An 18,543-nucleotide genomic window follows, 5' to 3' on the forward strand; every position below is an offset into this window, starting at 1 on the left:
CTTGAACCCCAGAATCCCTTTTCTAGTCTATGAAACCATCTATGAAATCTATGAAAAGGTTTAATCTGCAACACTATTTCATAACATGTAGTATGGGGTCCCTGCCTGCTTCATCTCTCTCTCTCAGCCGAGGGGTCCTTGGCTTGAAAAAAGTTGAAGACCCGGGCCCTGCTCTACTCTACAGTACACAGACACTACACAGTAATAGCAGTTTATTATGTACCTTGTCGCTAGTCACCACTAGATGTCAGCACCTCACCTCATGTTGATCACAGCGAACCATAGATATATATATCTATGCAGCGAACCATCTAACCCGGAAGTAGTTAGAAGTCACATGGTTCTGTTGTAGTTCTTCTTCAAAGTGGCTCCGACAGCTTGTTGTCAAACTATTGGGGCTTTATTATAAATCAGCAGTCTCATAGATTCATGCATTGTGCATTATTCTTATGCGTTTCTACTGTCGTGTGTAAGGTAGGCCGTTGTTGCTAGCTACGTGCACTGCCGTGAGGCTACGTTTATCGGTTGTATTGGTAATAGTGTAAGCTATAATTTGCTGCGGTGCTGCTCGGTAGCGAGTCCGGCTCATTAGCCTAATGGTAACGTGTTCGCCTCCGGATCCAGGGGTCTGGGGTTCGTCTCCCGGCCGACGCTACAATAGTTAGATTAATTCTTTCTCTCAGAAGTGAACATTAGCTTTCTTGAGAAGTAAGTAGCAGAGACCCCGGTCTGGTGGGGATCATCATCATGTCTGGGTTCAGCGCTGAACTCATAGACTACCTGGAGGGAAGAATCACGTTCGAGGAGTTCGATAAAAGGAGAGAAGAACGAGAAACTAAGGTACAGCATGATATAACTGTGTATCATGATAGTACAGTCAGTTTGATCTAGATTTTGTGCGCTATGATGTACCCCATGAAGTACGGTATGATGTACCATGAAGAAGGTATAGTGTGGTAATACAGAGTTGTATATATCAGTGGAAAGCCTGGTGACTCCAGGTTAATAGATCAATGGTTGTCGAACTTTTGTTGAAGGACCCCCAAAATTGATAGTGTTTTTGTCTGCAGACCCCCCTCTGAAAATGTTTTGTGCCAGGAACTCCCAGAAGAGAAGATTTATGTTAAAAAATGCAAAAATATTTCAAAATCATCCAAACATTTTCGAGATCTTTCAAAAATGTAAAAAAATAGCAGATCTACAAGCTCGCAGCACGGCATGAAGTGACGCGCTGTCTGTGAGCTTGTATATCTGCTATTTTTGAATAGCCAACGTACAAATCGATAAAGTGGTTCAAATGGTTGTGATGCTGTATCAACACATTTCCCTGGAGACCCCCTGGACCCCTGGGGGTCCCCATGCCCCACTTTGAGAACCACTGGTATAGATGTGTCCCCACCTCTCTCTCTCTCTCTCTCTCTCTCATGCGATTACTGAATTGTAAAGTATTGTTTCATAAGCATATTGCACTTAACATTTTGTGATTAATTCTCCATCAAGTCTGTCTCTCTCTCTGGTTGCAGGAATCAAAAAGACAGTCTTCGGGTAATGACAATGGGGAGGATGGGGAGGAGGCTGACGCTCAACCGACAACCTCTGCCCAAAGCCTTGGGCAAACAGGTAACCAGTCCCGCTGGGTTTTTAGTATTTTGTGTATATTTGTTTCTTAGAGGGCAGTAGTGACTTCTTTAGTAGTAGTTGAAGGTCCAGGTCAGCAGGGGGACACTGGCCGTCCCGATAACGAGACTGAAGCTCAGGGGTGATAGTGCCTTTGCTGTCGCAGCCCCTAAACTATGGAATAGCATTCCCTTCGCTGTTAGAAAACCCTTCTATATTCACAAGCCTTTGAATGATGAATTGGCACTATCCTATGATGTTAAGGGGGTTTGCCGGGCCTCTTATGTGTTACTACTGTTTGACTACTATGTCTGTGTGTTGTTCTGTTATTGACTGTTCTCTTTTGCTGTTTGTTCTGACCTGTAAAGCACTTTGGTACAATGCAAGTTGCTTTTAAATATAATATATATATGATTCAAGTGTGTGTGTGTGTGTGTGTGTGTGTGTGTGTGTGTGTGTGTGTGTGTGTGTGTGTGTGTGTGTGTGTGTGTGTGTGTGTGTGTGTGTGTGTGTGTGTGTGTGTGTGTGTGTGTGTGTGTGTGTGTGTGTCATTATGCAACTTAAAAAACATCTCTTCTCTCCGATATTCTTTTCTCTTCGCTTTGCTTCTCATTACCTCTTCCCTATCATTATTTTCTTTTCTCTCCTTATTCTGCTCTTCTCTAACCTTCTCCTGTGCTCTTTCTCTAGGTAACGTGGAGGAGGGAGTCAGCCCTGTAGTCCAGCAGGCCTTCGCCTCCATGTTGGAAGACAGAATACAGCAGCCATCTTCTTCGGAAGAGGAAGAAGAAGAGGAGGAGGAGGACGCCAACAACGAGTCGGACTCTATGAGCTACGTTGATGATGAAAAAGATGAGGACTATAAGGAGAAGGAGGTGGTGTGTAGGGCGAAGAGGCCAGGTGGGAGAAGCAGGAGGAAGAAGAAGAAGAAGGACAAAGACGAGGATGAGGAGGTGTCCGAGAAGGAGGAGGGGGCCGAGAAGCCGAGCGTAGGGGATGTGTTCGCCTTGGAGATGGAGCTGAACCGCGAGAACAGGAAGATGATGAAGGTGAGGGGGAGGAGGAGAGTGGAGGAGGGGAGGTTAAGTATGCAGCATGCTCTTGCTTTTCATGATTAAGTCATAGTAAAGAAACAACATCAAGTGATAGTTCACAGAGACGAGAATCACGCAAGTAAAACATTTTTTTGAAATGAGTGTGTGTGTATGTTTTTTTTTGATTGATTGAATACTTAATTAACAGTTTGCAAAAGGTACAGAGGTAAGGATAACACAAAAAGCCCTGAGGGCTTGTTTCCAGGGCTTGTTTCCATTGTGGTCCTATGTATTCAAGTCATCAAGTACAATTTGTGCGTGTGTGTGTCCGCCCAGGAGCGTCGTCACCGCAGCAAGCTGCCCCGGGCTCTGCGGGGCCTGATGGGTGAAGCCAACATCCGCTATGCCCGAGGAGAGAAGGACGATGCCATCGTGATGTGCATGGAGATTATCAGACAGGGTGAGGAACTGTGTGTGTGAGTGAGATGTGATTCTAAATAGCTAGCATTCCCACATATTCCTTTTCCCTCTCCCTTGTGGGCCTGTCACAATTATTACATAATCGCCTAATCGCAATTATTTGAGATCATCGCAATTATTTTGCATAAGCGTTTCCATGTAAAATAAATGTTTATACATTTTCAAACATATTTCAGAAATAGCAGATCTACAAGCTTACAACACATGTTGTAAGCTTGTAGATCAGCCTTTTCCGCTATTTTAAATTATATTATAATATATTATATTATTATAAATGTGTCAGTAATTTCTTTGTATTTAAGTTATTTGTCATATATATGCCCTGTGCAATTTGTGATTATGAAGCCTAAAAATTTAAATTGTATTCATATGTTCCAACGTTCAATGCCAAAAACACAATTAAATTGTTATCGTTATTTGTATGACAATTAATCATCAACTTAAATTTGTAATCGTGACAGCCCTACTCCCTTGGCTTTGTAGTCTGCCGTGAACGCAGGCACCCCTACAGTATGTGCTGTGTTAATTTAAATAGATAAGGCTGCCAAATCAGCTGCCAGATTAATATCTCCCCTATAACCCTTCCTCCTTCAGCTCCTCTGGCCTACGAGCCCTTCTCCACCCTGGCCATGATCTATGAAGACAACGAGGACGTGGACAAGGCGCTGCAGTTTGGGCTGATCGCAGCTCACCTCAACCCCTCCGACTGCGAGGAGTGGGTCAAACTGGCGGAGATGTCCCTGGAGCAAGGCAACACGCGGCAGGCTGTGGTCTGCTACGGCAAGGGTAGGTCACAGGCACGTGCACACTTAAAGGAGTAGTTCACCCAAAAAAATGACTTATTATCTATCAATTGCACACCCTTTTTTGTTTTTGTTGCATTCCTGGCCCAATAATTTGATGACCGGGTCATCGGCAGTAGGAGACTCCACCGGACATCAAATTATTGGCTCAGGAATGCGACAAAAACAAAAAAAAACTCCTTGAATTTAAGGCGTCATGGGGTGTGTAATTGATAGAAAATAAGTCACTTTTTGGGGGGAAATACTCCTTTATGCCTGAAAATAGCAGCTCTACAAGCTTACAACTGCAGCACGTTGTGAGCAAGTAGATTGGCTAATTTTGGCATGGGACACCATCTTACGACTAAATGTTAGTCAGGCTTTTTTTCCCACACTGCTCATATTGTCGTTTCAATCTCTCCATCCCCCGACAGCCATCAAGTACGACCCCACCAACGTGCGCTTCCTGTGGGAGCGCTCCAACCTCTACATGCAGTTAGGAGAGCACAAGCAGTGCATGGACGGCTACCGCCGCATCCTGTCGCTGTTGCCGATGGAGAGCGGACAAGACTTCATCCAGCTGTCCAAAGACATGGCCAAGTGAGGAGCGACACGTACACATGTTTTAGAACACTGTTTCCCCAAACAGTGGGTCGGGTGGGGGACCCATGTTTTGCTCGCGGACCAAATTTTATGGGTTTTATGCGAGTAAATATCCCCTTTCTTCTCGTTTCCTACATAAAAAATATGTATACATATATTATTTCAACAGATTTCAAAAAGTTTAAACAAAAAAAGTCACAACTTTTCATCAATTAAAAACTATTCCAAAATGTTTCCAAGAAAAAATTGAATTGCCGTAAATAAATGTAAAAAAAATGTTGAAGAACTAGTGAAAATAGCAGATCCACAAGCTCGCAACGCAGCACGAAGCGACGCGTTGTGAGCTTGTAGATCTGCTATTTTCTCTAGTTTGGGTCCCGGGCAAATGTCTAATTTCTCTTTTGGGTCTTGAGCTAAAAAGTTTTGGAACCACTGTTTTAGAATACCCAGCAGTGCCGTATTGGTGTAATTTTGGAGACATCAAAAGGTAACACTTGTTCAGCTGTCATTATATAACTTCAGCTTCAGGTGTATCTAGCATTTAGTTGCACGTAACACATTTTAAAGATGTTCTGGGAGTTGAATCCTGTGTGTCTGTCTGCACACATGCACAGGAGTTACTATGAGAGTAATGATCTGCCGTCGGCACTGGGCGTGATGGACGAGGCCCTGGGCAGACACCCTGACCTCATCACCGATGAGCTCACCAACATGGCCGCCGAGCTGTTCATCGCCAACCACCAACACAGCAAGGCCATGCAGGTAACACCTTTTGTGTGTGTGTGTGTGTATGTATGTGGGTGACAGAGAAGCAAACTGGAATGTTCATCCGAATATTCAAATATTTAGCTTCTGCATGCAAATATAATAAAACATATAAAACGACTAAATAATACAAAAAGTAACATTCAAAAGAAGGGACCACACCCTCCTCAAATGCAGGATGACTTGCTTTATTAATGCAGTGATGCACAATGCGTTTAGCTTGATGCTTCCTCGGGTGATAGTGAAACGTGTTGTACATCACTGCATCAATAAAGCAAGTCATCCTACATTTGAGGAGTGTGCGGTCCCTTCTTTTGAAGGTTACTTTTTGTAAATTGTTCTTGCATTGAACCGCACGTCCTGTTGGGGTCTAGAGACGTGCGCGAGTGTTCTATTGTATATGAAAAACTACTACTTGGAAAATTGCATATGAGCATGTATACTTGAAGTGTGAAAATGATGTGTGTGTGTGTGTGTTTTCCCTAGATCCTGGTCCAGTTCTGTGGTATAGTCTTGGTGAGGGATGAAAGTACAGCAGACACGTCAGTGCAGATGGAGCAGATGAGTATGAAGGAGGAGGAGGAGAAGGACAAGGAGAAGGAGTCCACGGAGCCAACGACAGAAGAAGAAGTGGTAAAAGAAGAGTTTCTTGGTGAGTGGCCCTGTTAAATAATATCTATATACTGTGTATATATACAGTTCAAGTGATCTGTGTATAACTCCAGCAACGCCGTGCAAACTGATAATGTGGCACGAAGCAACCTCCTTGTGGTTGGGATTGCATTTGTTTATTTTTTTTCAATTCAAAATAAACATTAACTGGACACACTGTTGGTATGAAAATGGAAAATTGGTACAGAAAAGTTTTTAACCACTGGCGTATCGTACAGTTATCGCACAATGCTGTAGCAAATTATAGATATATAATATCCATCTCCAGGTGAAATAATGGAGGTGGAGATACCAGACACTGTGCCGGTGGACATCAGGGCCAAACTAATGGTCTGTCTCATACACAAGCAGATCTTCAAACCCCTGGAAGTAAGTCTGTGAATGAATGAAAGAATGAATTCTTATTTTCATGGATTGTCCCAAGACTCATTCCTAATGGGATTATAAGACACCAAAAACATAATTTTACAAATTTGCATTTACTTCTCTCAATAATTGAAAGCTGCACGATAAGCACAATTTAGACAAAGACAATGACACAAGAGCCAATATAATAATATCATATCGAATTATGTTCTCTTTGTTTGCTTATCCCAAATGCAAATGCAAATACCTTATGTTCAAAAAGCCATTGAAGTCTCTGCATCACTGAACCACATCAAATCTGAGGTTTGACACTTTTGAAATAATTTCTGACACAACTCATGGTAAGACGGACTGAATACAAAGTGAAACCCCTTCTCAATTTGAATGATATCACAATAGTTAACAATGTTAACGGTTTGACCGAATACAAAATAGTCCGGCTTTTCACCTGACAAAATCCTAACCAGTGACCACCACATAAGGCTGCGCATTGAAGTGTTCGTGGTTAGCACCACACTCTTCCCTACACACCCTATTAATTCACACCGTAACACACACACACAATAATTTGAACAGACACAATAGGTTGCTGTTCAGAAGATATATTGAAAGTTCAGTTCAGGTTATTTTACAACAGTTCATTTCAAGCACGACGCAATAAACACAGTTCCCAGGTAATCCAAGCTACAACACTTTTCTGATTAATGAGCAAGGTACCAGATGTATAAAACCCCTCTGCTCTATTTTTATTGTACAGTTTTTTGTTTTGTCAATTTATTTTACTACATGTCATTGTTTGCCCTTGTTTAAGCATGGTGTAACATTGATAAGAAACAGGTTAGTTAACAAGTTATAATTGTTATTCTTATTCGTTAGCTTGAAATCTACCAGTACAAAACAAGACTAGTAGTAACTGCATCCCCAGCTAGTAGACATTCTAAGTGACTAGCCTGGTTGGCTACTTGCAAAAAGTCAAATCTAAGCATAGTGTGCCTGTACCTGTATCTGTATTTATACGTGTGTCTATTCCTCCTCATAGGCACTGCTGACAGAGTTAATGGAGCAGAGTCCAGAGGAGGTAGGAGACCTGTATCTGGACGTAGCTGAAGCTTATCTGGAGGAGGGCCAGTATACCTCAGCCCTGCCACTCCTCTCTGCCCTGGTCACATCTGTCAAATACAACCTGGCTGTGGTCTGGCTTAGACACGCTGGTAGGACACACACACACACACACACACACACACACACACACACACACACACACACACACACACACACACACACACACACACACACAATCACATCATTGCTGTCGGGCAGAAACCTCCTATGTGTTTTTCCGTAAATTAACGCCCTACTTGATCATACTACAGCGTCACTCAAAATTAGCAGATCCAAACGCTCCAAACGTGGCGCGAAGCGATGTGTTTTGAGCTTGTCGATCTGCTATTTTCGAATTTGAATCCTAAAAAGTAAAGTTTTGGACATATGAGATTCCCACCCGACAGAGATGATATAGCCATACAACATGATATGAATTTGTTAATTAGTAGTTAATTCTACTACATGAGTTAAGTACTGTATGTGGAGCTAGAAAATGCCTTGACAACCACACATCGTTGTGAGTGTCGGTCAGTAGAAATCATTTGAAACACTAAAGCAACAGATATGGAACTGAAACATCTCTCCCTCTTTCCCACAGTGTTCAAACCATATTACACAGCTGAACACAGGCAGGGCAACGGAGATCACTGCAGGCAGTAATGGACCTGTTTATTGCTGGAGATTTTGAGTCTACTTTCTAATGATTTATGAGGCAATATAAATATAAATATAAAAACATTCTTGGATATAAATTTGAGGGGGTCTATTTAATCATTGGAAAGGGAAATATATGTAGTAAACCTCTGGTTGCATCAACGGACTGTCACCATGCAAGACAGAGCTTGTGTACATGCATTGACTCCGGACAGCATGGTGTGCAGAAAACTTAGAACTGTGGCTATGATGCACGTCTAGATGGATTGATAGACCCATGTAAAGACGAAAAGACAAAAAGAAAAACTAAACTGATCTCTCTCTCTCTCTCTTCCCAGAGTGTTTGAAGGCGTTAGGTCATATTGAGAACGCAGCAGAGAGCTACAACAAGGTCGTGCAGATGGCCCCCCAGCACCTTGAAGCCCGTCTCTGCCTGTCTACGCTGCAGCAGCAGCTGGGGCGTCCAGAAATGGCTCTGAAGGCTCTGGAACCCATGTATGACCCTGACACACTGGCCCAGGACTCCTCCGCCACTCAGCAGGTAACTTTCCTGCAATCACAAAAAATCCCTATAAACATTTAATCCCCCATCACGCATGCACACTCCCTTGTCACATGACCCCAAGCACACTCTCTGCCTTGTATATAATAACATAATATCCATTTGTAACCATGTAAACAAATCAATCAGTAAATCAAGATCAGTCAATCTAAATCTTTTTTGTAGAGTTTTTCAAACTCGGGTAATGCAGCAAGGCAAGGCAATTTTATTTGTATTGCACATTTCAACAACAAGGCAATTCAATGTGCTTTACACATCAAGCAAAGGAAACACAATAATAACACTATAAAATGACATTAGGATGCATAAAACAAAAGAAGTAGAAATGAATAGATACCGTTACAGTGCAGAGTAGAAAAGAAAAGAGAAAAAATAAATAATAACTCAATCAAAGGCAGCAGCAAACAGAAAGTTGTCTTTAGTTGTTTTTTTAAAAGAAATAAGAGGGGCAGCAGACCTGCAGTTTTCTGCCTCAGTTGACTGCACTACACCCATTTCACCAGTAGATGACAATCATGTTTACAGCTTGTTTTAATTCAAGCTTTGAGTAATGAACCCATTCTCAATACAATTGGCTGAAAAGGTTCAGAGGTTCAGAAAACCTCTGTTTGCCCATCACTGACACTACATCAGTGCATTAGAAGTTCTGTAAATGTGTTCGTTATGTGAAATAACACAGCAATGTGCTGACTTCTAAAGAAAATCCGAAAATCATCATCTACTTGTAGAAACTTGAATCCTGCTGGATTACCTATCCAGCAGGATTCAAGTTTCTACAAGTAGATGATGATTTTCTGATTTTCTTTAGAAGTCCAACACAGTGGAAATTCTCTCTGCATTCATTTTTGTAAAGGTTGCGTGATTGTAATTCAAAGCAGGAATTGGTTTGACAAGTCTAGATGAAAATATACCGTGGGAAAAAATATCTCAAACGCTGACAGAATTATCAGCCGGATATGCAGAGAATTCTGAGGTGCTTATCACCTGAAAGTCTGAATATTTTCAAATTTTTGAAATCTGGTAATTATACCAAAATTTAAAATACTAATTATACTAATAGTAATAAACTGAATGAAAACAAATACGATAAAAACTATAAAATCTAACTATATATTTTACTTCCTGATACCTGCAGACACCCTTGATTTGTGGTACTATGTATACATTGACTCGAGTAGGAATGAACTGAGTATTATTTGACATGGGCTATCTGTACTGTAGGCCTACTTTGACTTTAGAAAATGGAATGAGTTTTATTCGTCATGGAGTATCCATACTTTGACTGAGGTGATGTGGTTGTGTTACTCTTTCCACCACTGCAGGAGTTGAAGCTGCTACTTCAACGCTCCACTCTGCTACAGACTCAGGGCAAAATACAGGAGAACATAGACACCATGCTCACCATGCTGGCCATGCTGCTGAAGGTAACGCACAAGCACAGCATCTCAACCACACTTTTAGTATCTCTAAAACTCTTGGGTACATGTAGTGCACATTATTGTTGGAAGTCCTTAATATGAACATTTTAATATATATTTTGGTGGTGAACACTTTCTCTCTATAGCTATTAAAAGTACCCATTTTCTTGTCTGTTTCCTCTTATGCTCGCTCTCCTTGTCTAACATCTATACTGCCATAATGCAACATATCGTCATTCCTGTATTAATGCTTTAATGAAATAGACCCCTAAGGATTATTATAAATTGTTATGTTTACTGCTATGGTAAACCAAGCCAATTTAATCCAACGAAGGCAGACGCCTGAGGTGTTTATTGTTGTCCATTTCAGCACTTTGGCAGACAATATTTTAAGTCATTTAAATGTTAAATCTCAATGTAGCCTACATTTAGGTGGGCCTCCGGTCTTTCTAGGACAAAATGATTGTCAAACGTGATGCAGAAACATGAGAAAAAACATGTCTCACTTGCCTGTGAGCCACCAATTAATCACTAGAGGGGTCTATTTGACATTTAGCAAGTATATTGTGTGTGTGTGTGTGTGTCTGTGTAACAGGTAGCGATGCAGCGTGCCCGAGTGTGTGCGCGTTTGGTGTCTGAATCTGGGGAACGTCACATGAAGCTTGTAAAGCTCAAAAACATTATGTCAGATATCGAGGACCCGGAAGCCGCTTATCAGGACATCATGGGTATGTGTGTACAATATGTAGTGTGTGTGTTTGGATTTTCTGTGTAGTCCCTGTTACGATGTAAGATCAAACACCCATGTGCTATTCTAAGGTATACTATATATATATATACAATGTTATGGAGCACTACACTATGCTGCTGTACTACATAATATAGTATGTTATAATGTTATTGTTGGGGTTTTCTTGAGGAGAGAATAACGGAGCCAAAGATGACAGACGGATCTTCCTCAGATTAGTGGTTGTTTATTAAAGAGCACTGCATTGGCGGTATTACTGTAGCTGAAGAGAGTCTCCAGACAACACTGAAACTTGGAGAGAACATCACTCTACCTACCTTCTAGAACAATGTTTAGTCTACCGATCAGAAATAATCATTACCATATTACCTTATCACTCTGTGTTTATGTGTACTTTATTTGAAGCTTTCCTTGATACCTGTTACATATCAAAATATTTGGTCAGCCTGACCTACTACTACAGAGACACCATGGAACATTCTACCAGATATATTTAGCTGTGCCACGTGTCAACACTCAGAGGACTATTATTAATGAAGCACTGGAATCGTCATGGTGAAGCAAAGATAATATTGCATCACACATTGACTTTTCCATAACATAATATTGTACAGTGCTATATTATGCTATGCCATACTTAAGCAATAAGTATGATATGGTATATTCTGATTATAACACGGCTACTAATGTTGGCACAACACGTAGCAGAGTGCCTTAAAGTTTAACCCATTAAAACCCGGTATAACATCTGTGTCATTTTAGATTTTAGCGTTAGCTATTCAAGCAGAATAGCCAAGCTCACAGATAGCAGATATACAAGCTCACAGCACGTCACTTCGTGCCGCGCTGCAAGCTTGTACATCTGCTATTTTTGGAAATTGAAAATTTGGAAATGTTGGATCATTTTGAATTTTCGAGAAAAAAAAATAGAACTACTGATTTAGAAGGTATTTGTAGAATCTGCCTCTGGTCTTAAAGGAATAGTTCACCCAAAATAAATCTTATTTTCTATCAATTACACACCCCATGAAGCCTTGAATTCATGGAGATGTTTTTGTTTTTGTCGCTTACCTGAGACAATAATTTGATGACCGTCAGAAAGGTGCTAATGTCTTCGCTAGGAGACTCAAAGTTGACACTTTGTGTCTCCTACCGGAGCCGCCGCCGGTCATCAAATTATTGGCTTAGGAATGCGACAAAAACAAAAATCTCCATGAATTCAAGTCTCCCTTTAATGGGTTAAGGCACTTGTTTAAGTCTTAAACAACCGTAGCCATTGTATAATATAATATACAGTTTCACAGAATATATGCTGATATATTATGCTATGGCTCTCCTTAGGTAAGACCAGTGTGCTGTCCAGGGAGGATTGGTGGCAGTTGGTGGTGCGCTGTGTGTTCACACTGTGTGAGGTGAAGCGCTACAAAGAGGCTGAGCTACTGGTCGACTCATCCATGGAGTTCGTCGTCTTTTACGAGAACAAAGCCAAGAGGAAAGAGCTGGAGTTCTTTGGCCTGTCAGCCGCCTTCCTTGACCAAAACTTCCGCCGGGCCTACGACTACATCAGGTACACAGCTACGGGCAGGCAGACGACTACTACAGGGCCTTTGACTACTCGGGTACAAAACTAGCACCAGGCATCCAACTACGTCTGGTACACAACTACCACAGAGCCGACAACTGCTCTGATGATGAAGGTCGATTGATGGGGAACGTTGCTTGGGACATTGGAAGATGTTGCTTTGTCTGTGCATGTCAGAAACAGTCTTTGATCTAGCATAATAGAAATTGGCTGACGCAACAAGAGCTGACAAAGCACACTTTGTATTCAGAATGAGTTCTGGGTTATAGTGTGCGGCTGATAATGACTGTAATTACATATGGTTCCGGTCATAATTGAAACAAGATTTAATGGCCATCTAGTAGGTCTTGATGCCCCACTCAAATATGTAGCTGTTAATTTTTTACAACTGTTCTGTGTTCACATTGTTGTTTTGTAAAACTCTCAACTAAACGCAAATTAAATCAAAAGAATACGTTTAATAAGTAATGGTCAATATAGAAAGATATGTCCTGTATAAGCTCCCTCTCTCCCTGTACGTGTTAGAGGGACAGAAGAAATCCATTGGACATATACAACGATGAGAAGCTCATTGGGAGCTTTTGATTCTATAGGAGGGATTTATTTGAAGAGCTGTCATTGGACTAGGGGTGCAACAGTCAATTAGACTTGTATTAGAACGTATACACACACACACACATTATTAAAAAGTAATCAATAGAATAATCGCTAAGAAAGTAATCGATAGTTGCGGCAGCCCTGAATAGCTGTCATTGGACTCTGTAGTTTTTGTCGGACCACATAGCAGTGTTGTCTGCTATAGGCAGTCTAGCTGTGTGTGCAGCTCTATTAATTTCCATGTCCCTATGTCCGTGAAATTGCCTTTTCTTTTTCTTTGATCCTCCATAATGTTGCTGCAAATTAGAAAGGATTAGCTGCAAATTAGCAAGTCAGCGGGAGATTGTTAACAATGTATCCTAGCAACGCGCGCTGCTAGGCAATAGCCACAGTCATGTGGGCATTCACATGGAAATGCATCGCTAAGACAGGGAATAAGCATAAGTAATTATAATTATTATTAATTTAGTCCTACTATATTTTATCCCACAGGGGAAATTCAGTTTTCAGCTTCACCCACCTGATTGCTGCCCAAGTCGTCAGACCTGAGCGCAGGGGGGGAGTAGTTAGGGGTTAAGTGTCTTGCTCAGGGACACCTCGACACATTGCCAGGGCCGGGAATCGAACCTGGGACCTTCTGCTTTCCAGGTGGCCTATTCACCTGTTTCCTAGGCTGTGTGTTTTCCACTTCCTGTCGATTTCATTGGATATCATTGGTCATCTGACCAGTTTCATTGGATTTCATTGGATCAAATCGACAGGAAGTGGAGAACACACAGCCTAGGAAACAGGTGAATAGTCTCTACCCATTCAGCTTTGGCCGCCCCATAGTTAGTACTACGGCGTAAGTTTGGGTGTTGCAACCGACACGAAGTCCATTCTAAAGACTGGTCTTAACAAAGACAGACAAGGCTTAGTAAAGCCCAGTTGGTGCAACCCACCCTGTGTGTTAATTATACTCTGAGAGTATACAAATTGACCTTTATTACTGTGTAGATAGATCAGGGTTTCTCAAAGTGGGCGCCTTGGCACCCTAGGGAGCCATGACGCAAGTCCAGGGGTGACGCATAAGGTGCACTGTCCTTGGTGTGGCTCTTTTTCAATCAACATCAAATCTCTCCGCCAAGTTCTCCCCAGAATAGGGATTCTGAGGTTCTAGTGGTTAAAAGTCAATTGTAACGTTATTTTCAATCTGTCTATTCAGACCCGGATATTCTCTCAAATCTTCCTCCTGACATACTGTATCTTAGGGGGAAAGATTTACATATTTACGTACCGTAATATGACATATTGTAAATATAAGATGCTATAAAATAACAATGTAATTCAGGGGTGCCGTGGATGAAAAGGTTATTTACAGGGGTGCCCTGAGCCAAAAAAGTTTGAGAACCACTGATATAGATACTACTGCACATCCTAGGACTGGATCAGATTGGGTCTGATACTTTTTATTGTTATTATAATAGTTTGTGTCTGCCTCTCTTTCTCTCTCTCTTCAATAGGTTGATGCTAATGGACAATGTCGAACGCCCTCAGCTCTGGAACATTTTCAACCAGGTGAGTGCATTTAACACATTGGCTGCCAAAGACGCATATCTGCGTTCTATTTAATTTCTCGCCTGGCTGCCAAAGACGCAGATCTGCGTTCTATTTAAAAAAAAAAAAAAAAAAAGACCAAGGAGATATGATATATCAAAGATTTAAACTCCTATCCACTTCATTGTTAACTTAAAACTTAAAAAATCTGTATCTCGGCACCTGAGAATTTTTTTTTTCAATGGAAAATCTCTGGCAGTCTACAGCCAAAAATCTGAAATAATTCTGGCAGGAAATGAGTTAAGCAAGCATCGCTCCTGTACCACACATTAGAGCATATTAACATATTACTTAACGGATGAGCGTGACAATGTCCCCCTGAAGTGCCCTGAATCCATTTTCCATTGTGTGTTGTTGCCCTCCAGGTGACGTTGAACTCTCAGGACCAGCGTCATCACCGCTTCTGTCTGCGGCTGATGTTGAAGAACCCAGACAACCTCGCCTTGTGTGTCCTCTGTGGACACAATGCCCTGGTGTCTGGCAGCTTCAAGCATGCTCTGGGTACAAACACACACACACACATACAGTATAGTCGCTGCAAAAATCTTGTATATCCATATTTCAACTTTTTATGTTTTATAGTCAATTAATGCCATTCTTTGTTTTACAATAGTGCTGCTCAAAAGTCGCATTGTGATCATGGAGATCTGCTATTTTAGAAATATTTTGAAAGTGTCTGTCTGCAAGGTCTATAAATATTCGTAGACACAGGTTCTTTTTTTTCTATTTCCTCAAAAATAACTGTTTTGGATATACAAGGTCTACACCCGACACAACAGCGACGATGACAACCTTGCCGTACTTCATGCATGCCTCCGTTGTCTGTCTCCAGGTCAGTATGTGCAGGCCTTCCGCACGCACCCCAAGAACCCCCTCCACAGCCTGTATGTGGGCATCACCTTCTTCCACATGGCTTCACAGAAGTTTGTAGCCAAACGACATCCACTGCTGGTGCAGGTAGGGGGGTGGGTGTGTGGAGAATGTTGTTTTGCACCAGTGCGTCAGCCAATGATCCACTTGCTATCTGTAATAGCAGTGCCGATTACCCATGTGATCGCTGCTATGCTGTGTGCTAATATGTGTGTCTGTGTGTGTGTGTGTGTGTGTGTGTTGCAGGGTTTCTCCTTCCTATGGCGTTATGTGGAATTACGTGGAGAATGCCAGGAGAGCATGTACAACCTGGCCAGAGCTCTGCATCAGGTGGGCCTGGTGCACCTGGCTATACACTACTACCAGAAAGCACTGAGTCTACCTGCACCCACACTGAAGGTGCGCACGCACGCACGCACACACACACTGTACATATACATTTGATGTTTCATCGTGTAAGTTCAGAGTGTGCATTTTGGTCATGCGGCAGTACAATTGCATGCTACGTGTTTGACTGTGCATGCTGCACCGAGTTCAGCCGGCATTCGGGGGGGGAAGGACTCGCATCCACAGACAAAATTATTTGTCTTGGTTTGGTTTGTTCTACCCTCCTTTGAGACTCACACACCCATTTCTGTCAGCGTAAACCTAATCACCTACATCTGTTAAGGTGCATTCACTCTGGACGCAGAGAAGTTCTTAGAGACGTGATTAATGTTAAGAAAAAAAAAATGAAACTCAAGCTATTTTCACCAAAGTGAACAGAGCGTCAGCCAGTGTGTGTGTATCGCTTCAAGCAAATGTAAAATGCTACCGAGTTTCCCGCTGTTCAAGTGACACGATTATTTTTATCGCGTCCGATGTGAATGCGCCTTGTCATGTGTATGCCCAGTAACACAGTAAAATCCTTAGTATTCATTTAACACTAAGAATGCAAAAAATAAATGCACTCAAGAGAGATGCTACAGGTATGTCTGGGCTACATGCAATGTATTGCATATGGCTAAACTTTGACGGTGTGCTGTGACCTGGACTGTGACTGATTTGAAAACGGACCAATGAAGGACACGATATGCTGCAGTATGCAGACAGTTGGTCTCCTAGCAATTTGGTAGGCGTGGACTGGATCCAAGCCTCAAACACAGGAGAGCAAGTGCTGGATGAAAGTGAGAGAGAGCACATTGAACCAGCAGAACATGAAGCGGAAGCTTTAACCAGAGAAGCGTCTGCTGATGCTGACCACGAGATTCCTCGTTTTTTTTTTACATTTAGGCAGCCAACACTACCGCTAGCAGTCAGCTGACTCTGATCATCATACTGTACAATAGCAACGCAGTGTGTCTCTAATTGTGACTGGTCTGAACGCAGAGTCAAGATTAAGAAGGCACACTGAAAAATCTGTAGTATTCATTTAACACTAAGAATGCAAAAAATAAATGGACCTTTTATCTGTCAAATGAACACTTAAAATGTAGTCGTGCAATGTACCCTAATTATTTTTGGGGGTGCAAATAACTTAAACATCTCAATAATGTACTAGATCCTTGGGGCGCCCGCTGGCCTAACGGTCCAGGTGCACACCACATATAGGCTCTAATGTAGCCTGACAGCGCGTCGCGAGTCTGAATCCCGTTCCCGACGGCCTTTGCTGCGTGTCACTCCCTGTCTCTCTCTCCCTGTTTCCTGTCCATCTTCACTATCTACTATAATTAAAGGCAGAAAAAGCCCCAAAAATATCTTTACAAAAATGATTAAATAATGTACTAGAACCAGAATCACATCTGGGAGAACTTGTAACCTTTGTGGTAGCTAAACACAAACAAATAGCTGAGGGGGAGCCTACCATCTGAGTTTGAGAAGACACTAATGAGGGATAATCTCTGTTTCTCCTTTTCCAATCTCTCTCTCTTAATTTTGTCTTTTGCTATGGCCCCACCTTTTAACCCCCCATCTCGTTCTCTCTCTCTGTGTGTGTGTGTCTCTCTCTCTGTCTCTCTCTGTCTCTCTCTCTGTGTGTCTCTCTCTCTCTCTCTCCAGGGTATCTCTCGTGACCAGGTGGATCTGAGTGGGGAGATTGCCTTCAACCTGTCCCTCATCTACCGGGCCAGTGGCAACACAGAAATGGCCCGCCAACTTATCCAAACCCACTGCATCATATAAGCACACACACATTGATGCCATTGTAGCCACGCCATTACGGTCATATTTTACAGTGTTAAAAACAAATGTGAACCCAATTTTTGGTTATTTCTTTAAATAGAATGACAAAGATATAAATCTTCTGGTTCAGGTCTATGTTGAATGAAAGGTGCTTTCATTGTGTGAGAGCCAATTTATTTATTTTTCTTTTCATAAATGTACTTCTTGAAATATAATATGGCATGCTTTATTGAGCCTCGACCGATCAGTATCAAAAGGGATCCTTTTCCGGTACGTTTCAATGGTATAATGTTACAACTGATAGCAACGTGTAATGTTTTGATACCCGACCCAACCACAACTCAGATTGTACAAAACATTGTTTTATTTTTTTGGGTTACAGAATGTATATTTTGTGTATTATTACATGTATATTTTCTCAAGTCAATAAATAACTGGAGTTTGAATAGGTGCAACTGAGATTTGTGTTCTATGTTGTGATGGATGGGTGGGTGGATGGATCAATCAATGGACAGATGGATGGATGGACCATGAATGTATTAAAATAATGGGATGGACTAGTTGATTTCTTTTGTTGTCTAGAGGATTGAGAAGGCGGGATTATTTGCCAAATCCCACATCCCACACTCTCTCTCTCCTCATCTCCCTGACATAATATCAAGCAGTCTGCTGTCATCATCTTCTTTTACAGGCTTTGATACAGTAGGGGCAGTATTGTTGTAACCCTAGCACCAGACAGCCATATGGGGTCTCGTCTGATCAGGGGGAATGGGGATTCACCCATATGATATTAATCAAGGCAATGTTTTTTTTTCTCTCTTTTTTTTTCTTGGTTCATAACCATCGTAATCGCCGACAAATAAGGGATTAAAACACCGATGTGTGGTATTTTGTGAGTCGGTTGGGTTTTCGTGTCAACTCAAGCAGTCTGCT

General features: G+C 41.8%; 1 protein-coding gene across 2 annotated transcripts; it reads left to right on the forward strand.

The window, feature by feature from the left end:
- Window positions 1-391: 391 nt before the first annotated feature.
- LOC308080452 (general transcription factor 3C polypeptide 3-like) lies at window positions 392-18,056 on the forward strand. 2 transcript variants are annotated; one of them, XM_080422343.1, is made up of 19 exons: window positions 392-840; window positions 1,524-1,620; window positions 2,308-2,666; window positions 2,988-3,111; window positions 3,726-3,917; window positions 4,348-4,513; window positions 5,131-5,278; window positions 5,768-5,933; window positions 6,222-6,322; window positions 7,359-7,530; window positions 8,416-8,618; window positions 9,962-10,063; window positions 10,653-10,785; window positions 12,147-12,372; window positions 14,487-14,541; window positions 14,946-15,081; window positions 15,413-15,537; window positions 15,697-15,849; window positions 17,488-18,056. In XM_080422343.1, exons 1-19 carry the CDS (start codon window positions 748-750, stop codon window positions 17,608-17,610), a joined length of 2,874 nt encoding a protein of 957 aa, XP_080278469.1. In that variant the 5' UTR covers window positions 392-747; the 3' UTR covers window positions 17,611-18,056. The 2 variants fall into 2 exon arrangements, with proteins under 2 accessions (XP_080278469.1, XP_080278470.1); XM_080422344.1 differs by having other exon boundaries at window positions 15,413-15,545; window positions 17,488-17,626.
- The last annotated feature ends 487 nt before the right edge of the window (window positions 18,057-18,543 follow it).

This window comes from Gymnoscopelus braueri, assembly GCF_963280865.1.
Source record: "Gymnoscopelus braueri genome assembly, chromosome: 24".
In the NCBI taxonomy this organism is placed as follows: Eukaryota; Metazoa; Chordata; class Actinopteri; order Myctophiformes; family Myctophidae; genus Gymnoscopelus; species Gymnoscopelus braueri.

Bases quoted from the DNA above. Each gene is read 5' to 3' on its own strand.
- LOC308080452 (XM_080422343.1), top strand. From the start codon at position 748: ATGTCTGGGTTCAGCGCTGAACTCATAGACTACCTGGAGGGAAGAATC. The intron at 5,934-6,221 runs GTGAGTGGCCCT...ATCCATCTCCAG, and splicing joins GGTAAAAGAAGAGTTTCTTG to GTGAAATAATGGAGGTGGAG. The intron at 15,538-15,696 runs GTAGGGGGGTGG...TGTGTGTTGCAG, and splicing joins GACATCCACTGCTGGTGCAG to GGTTTCTCCTTCCTATGGCG.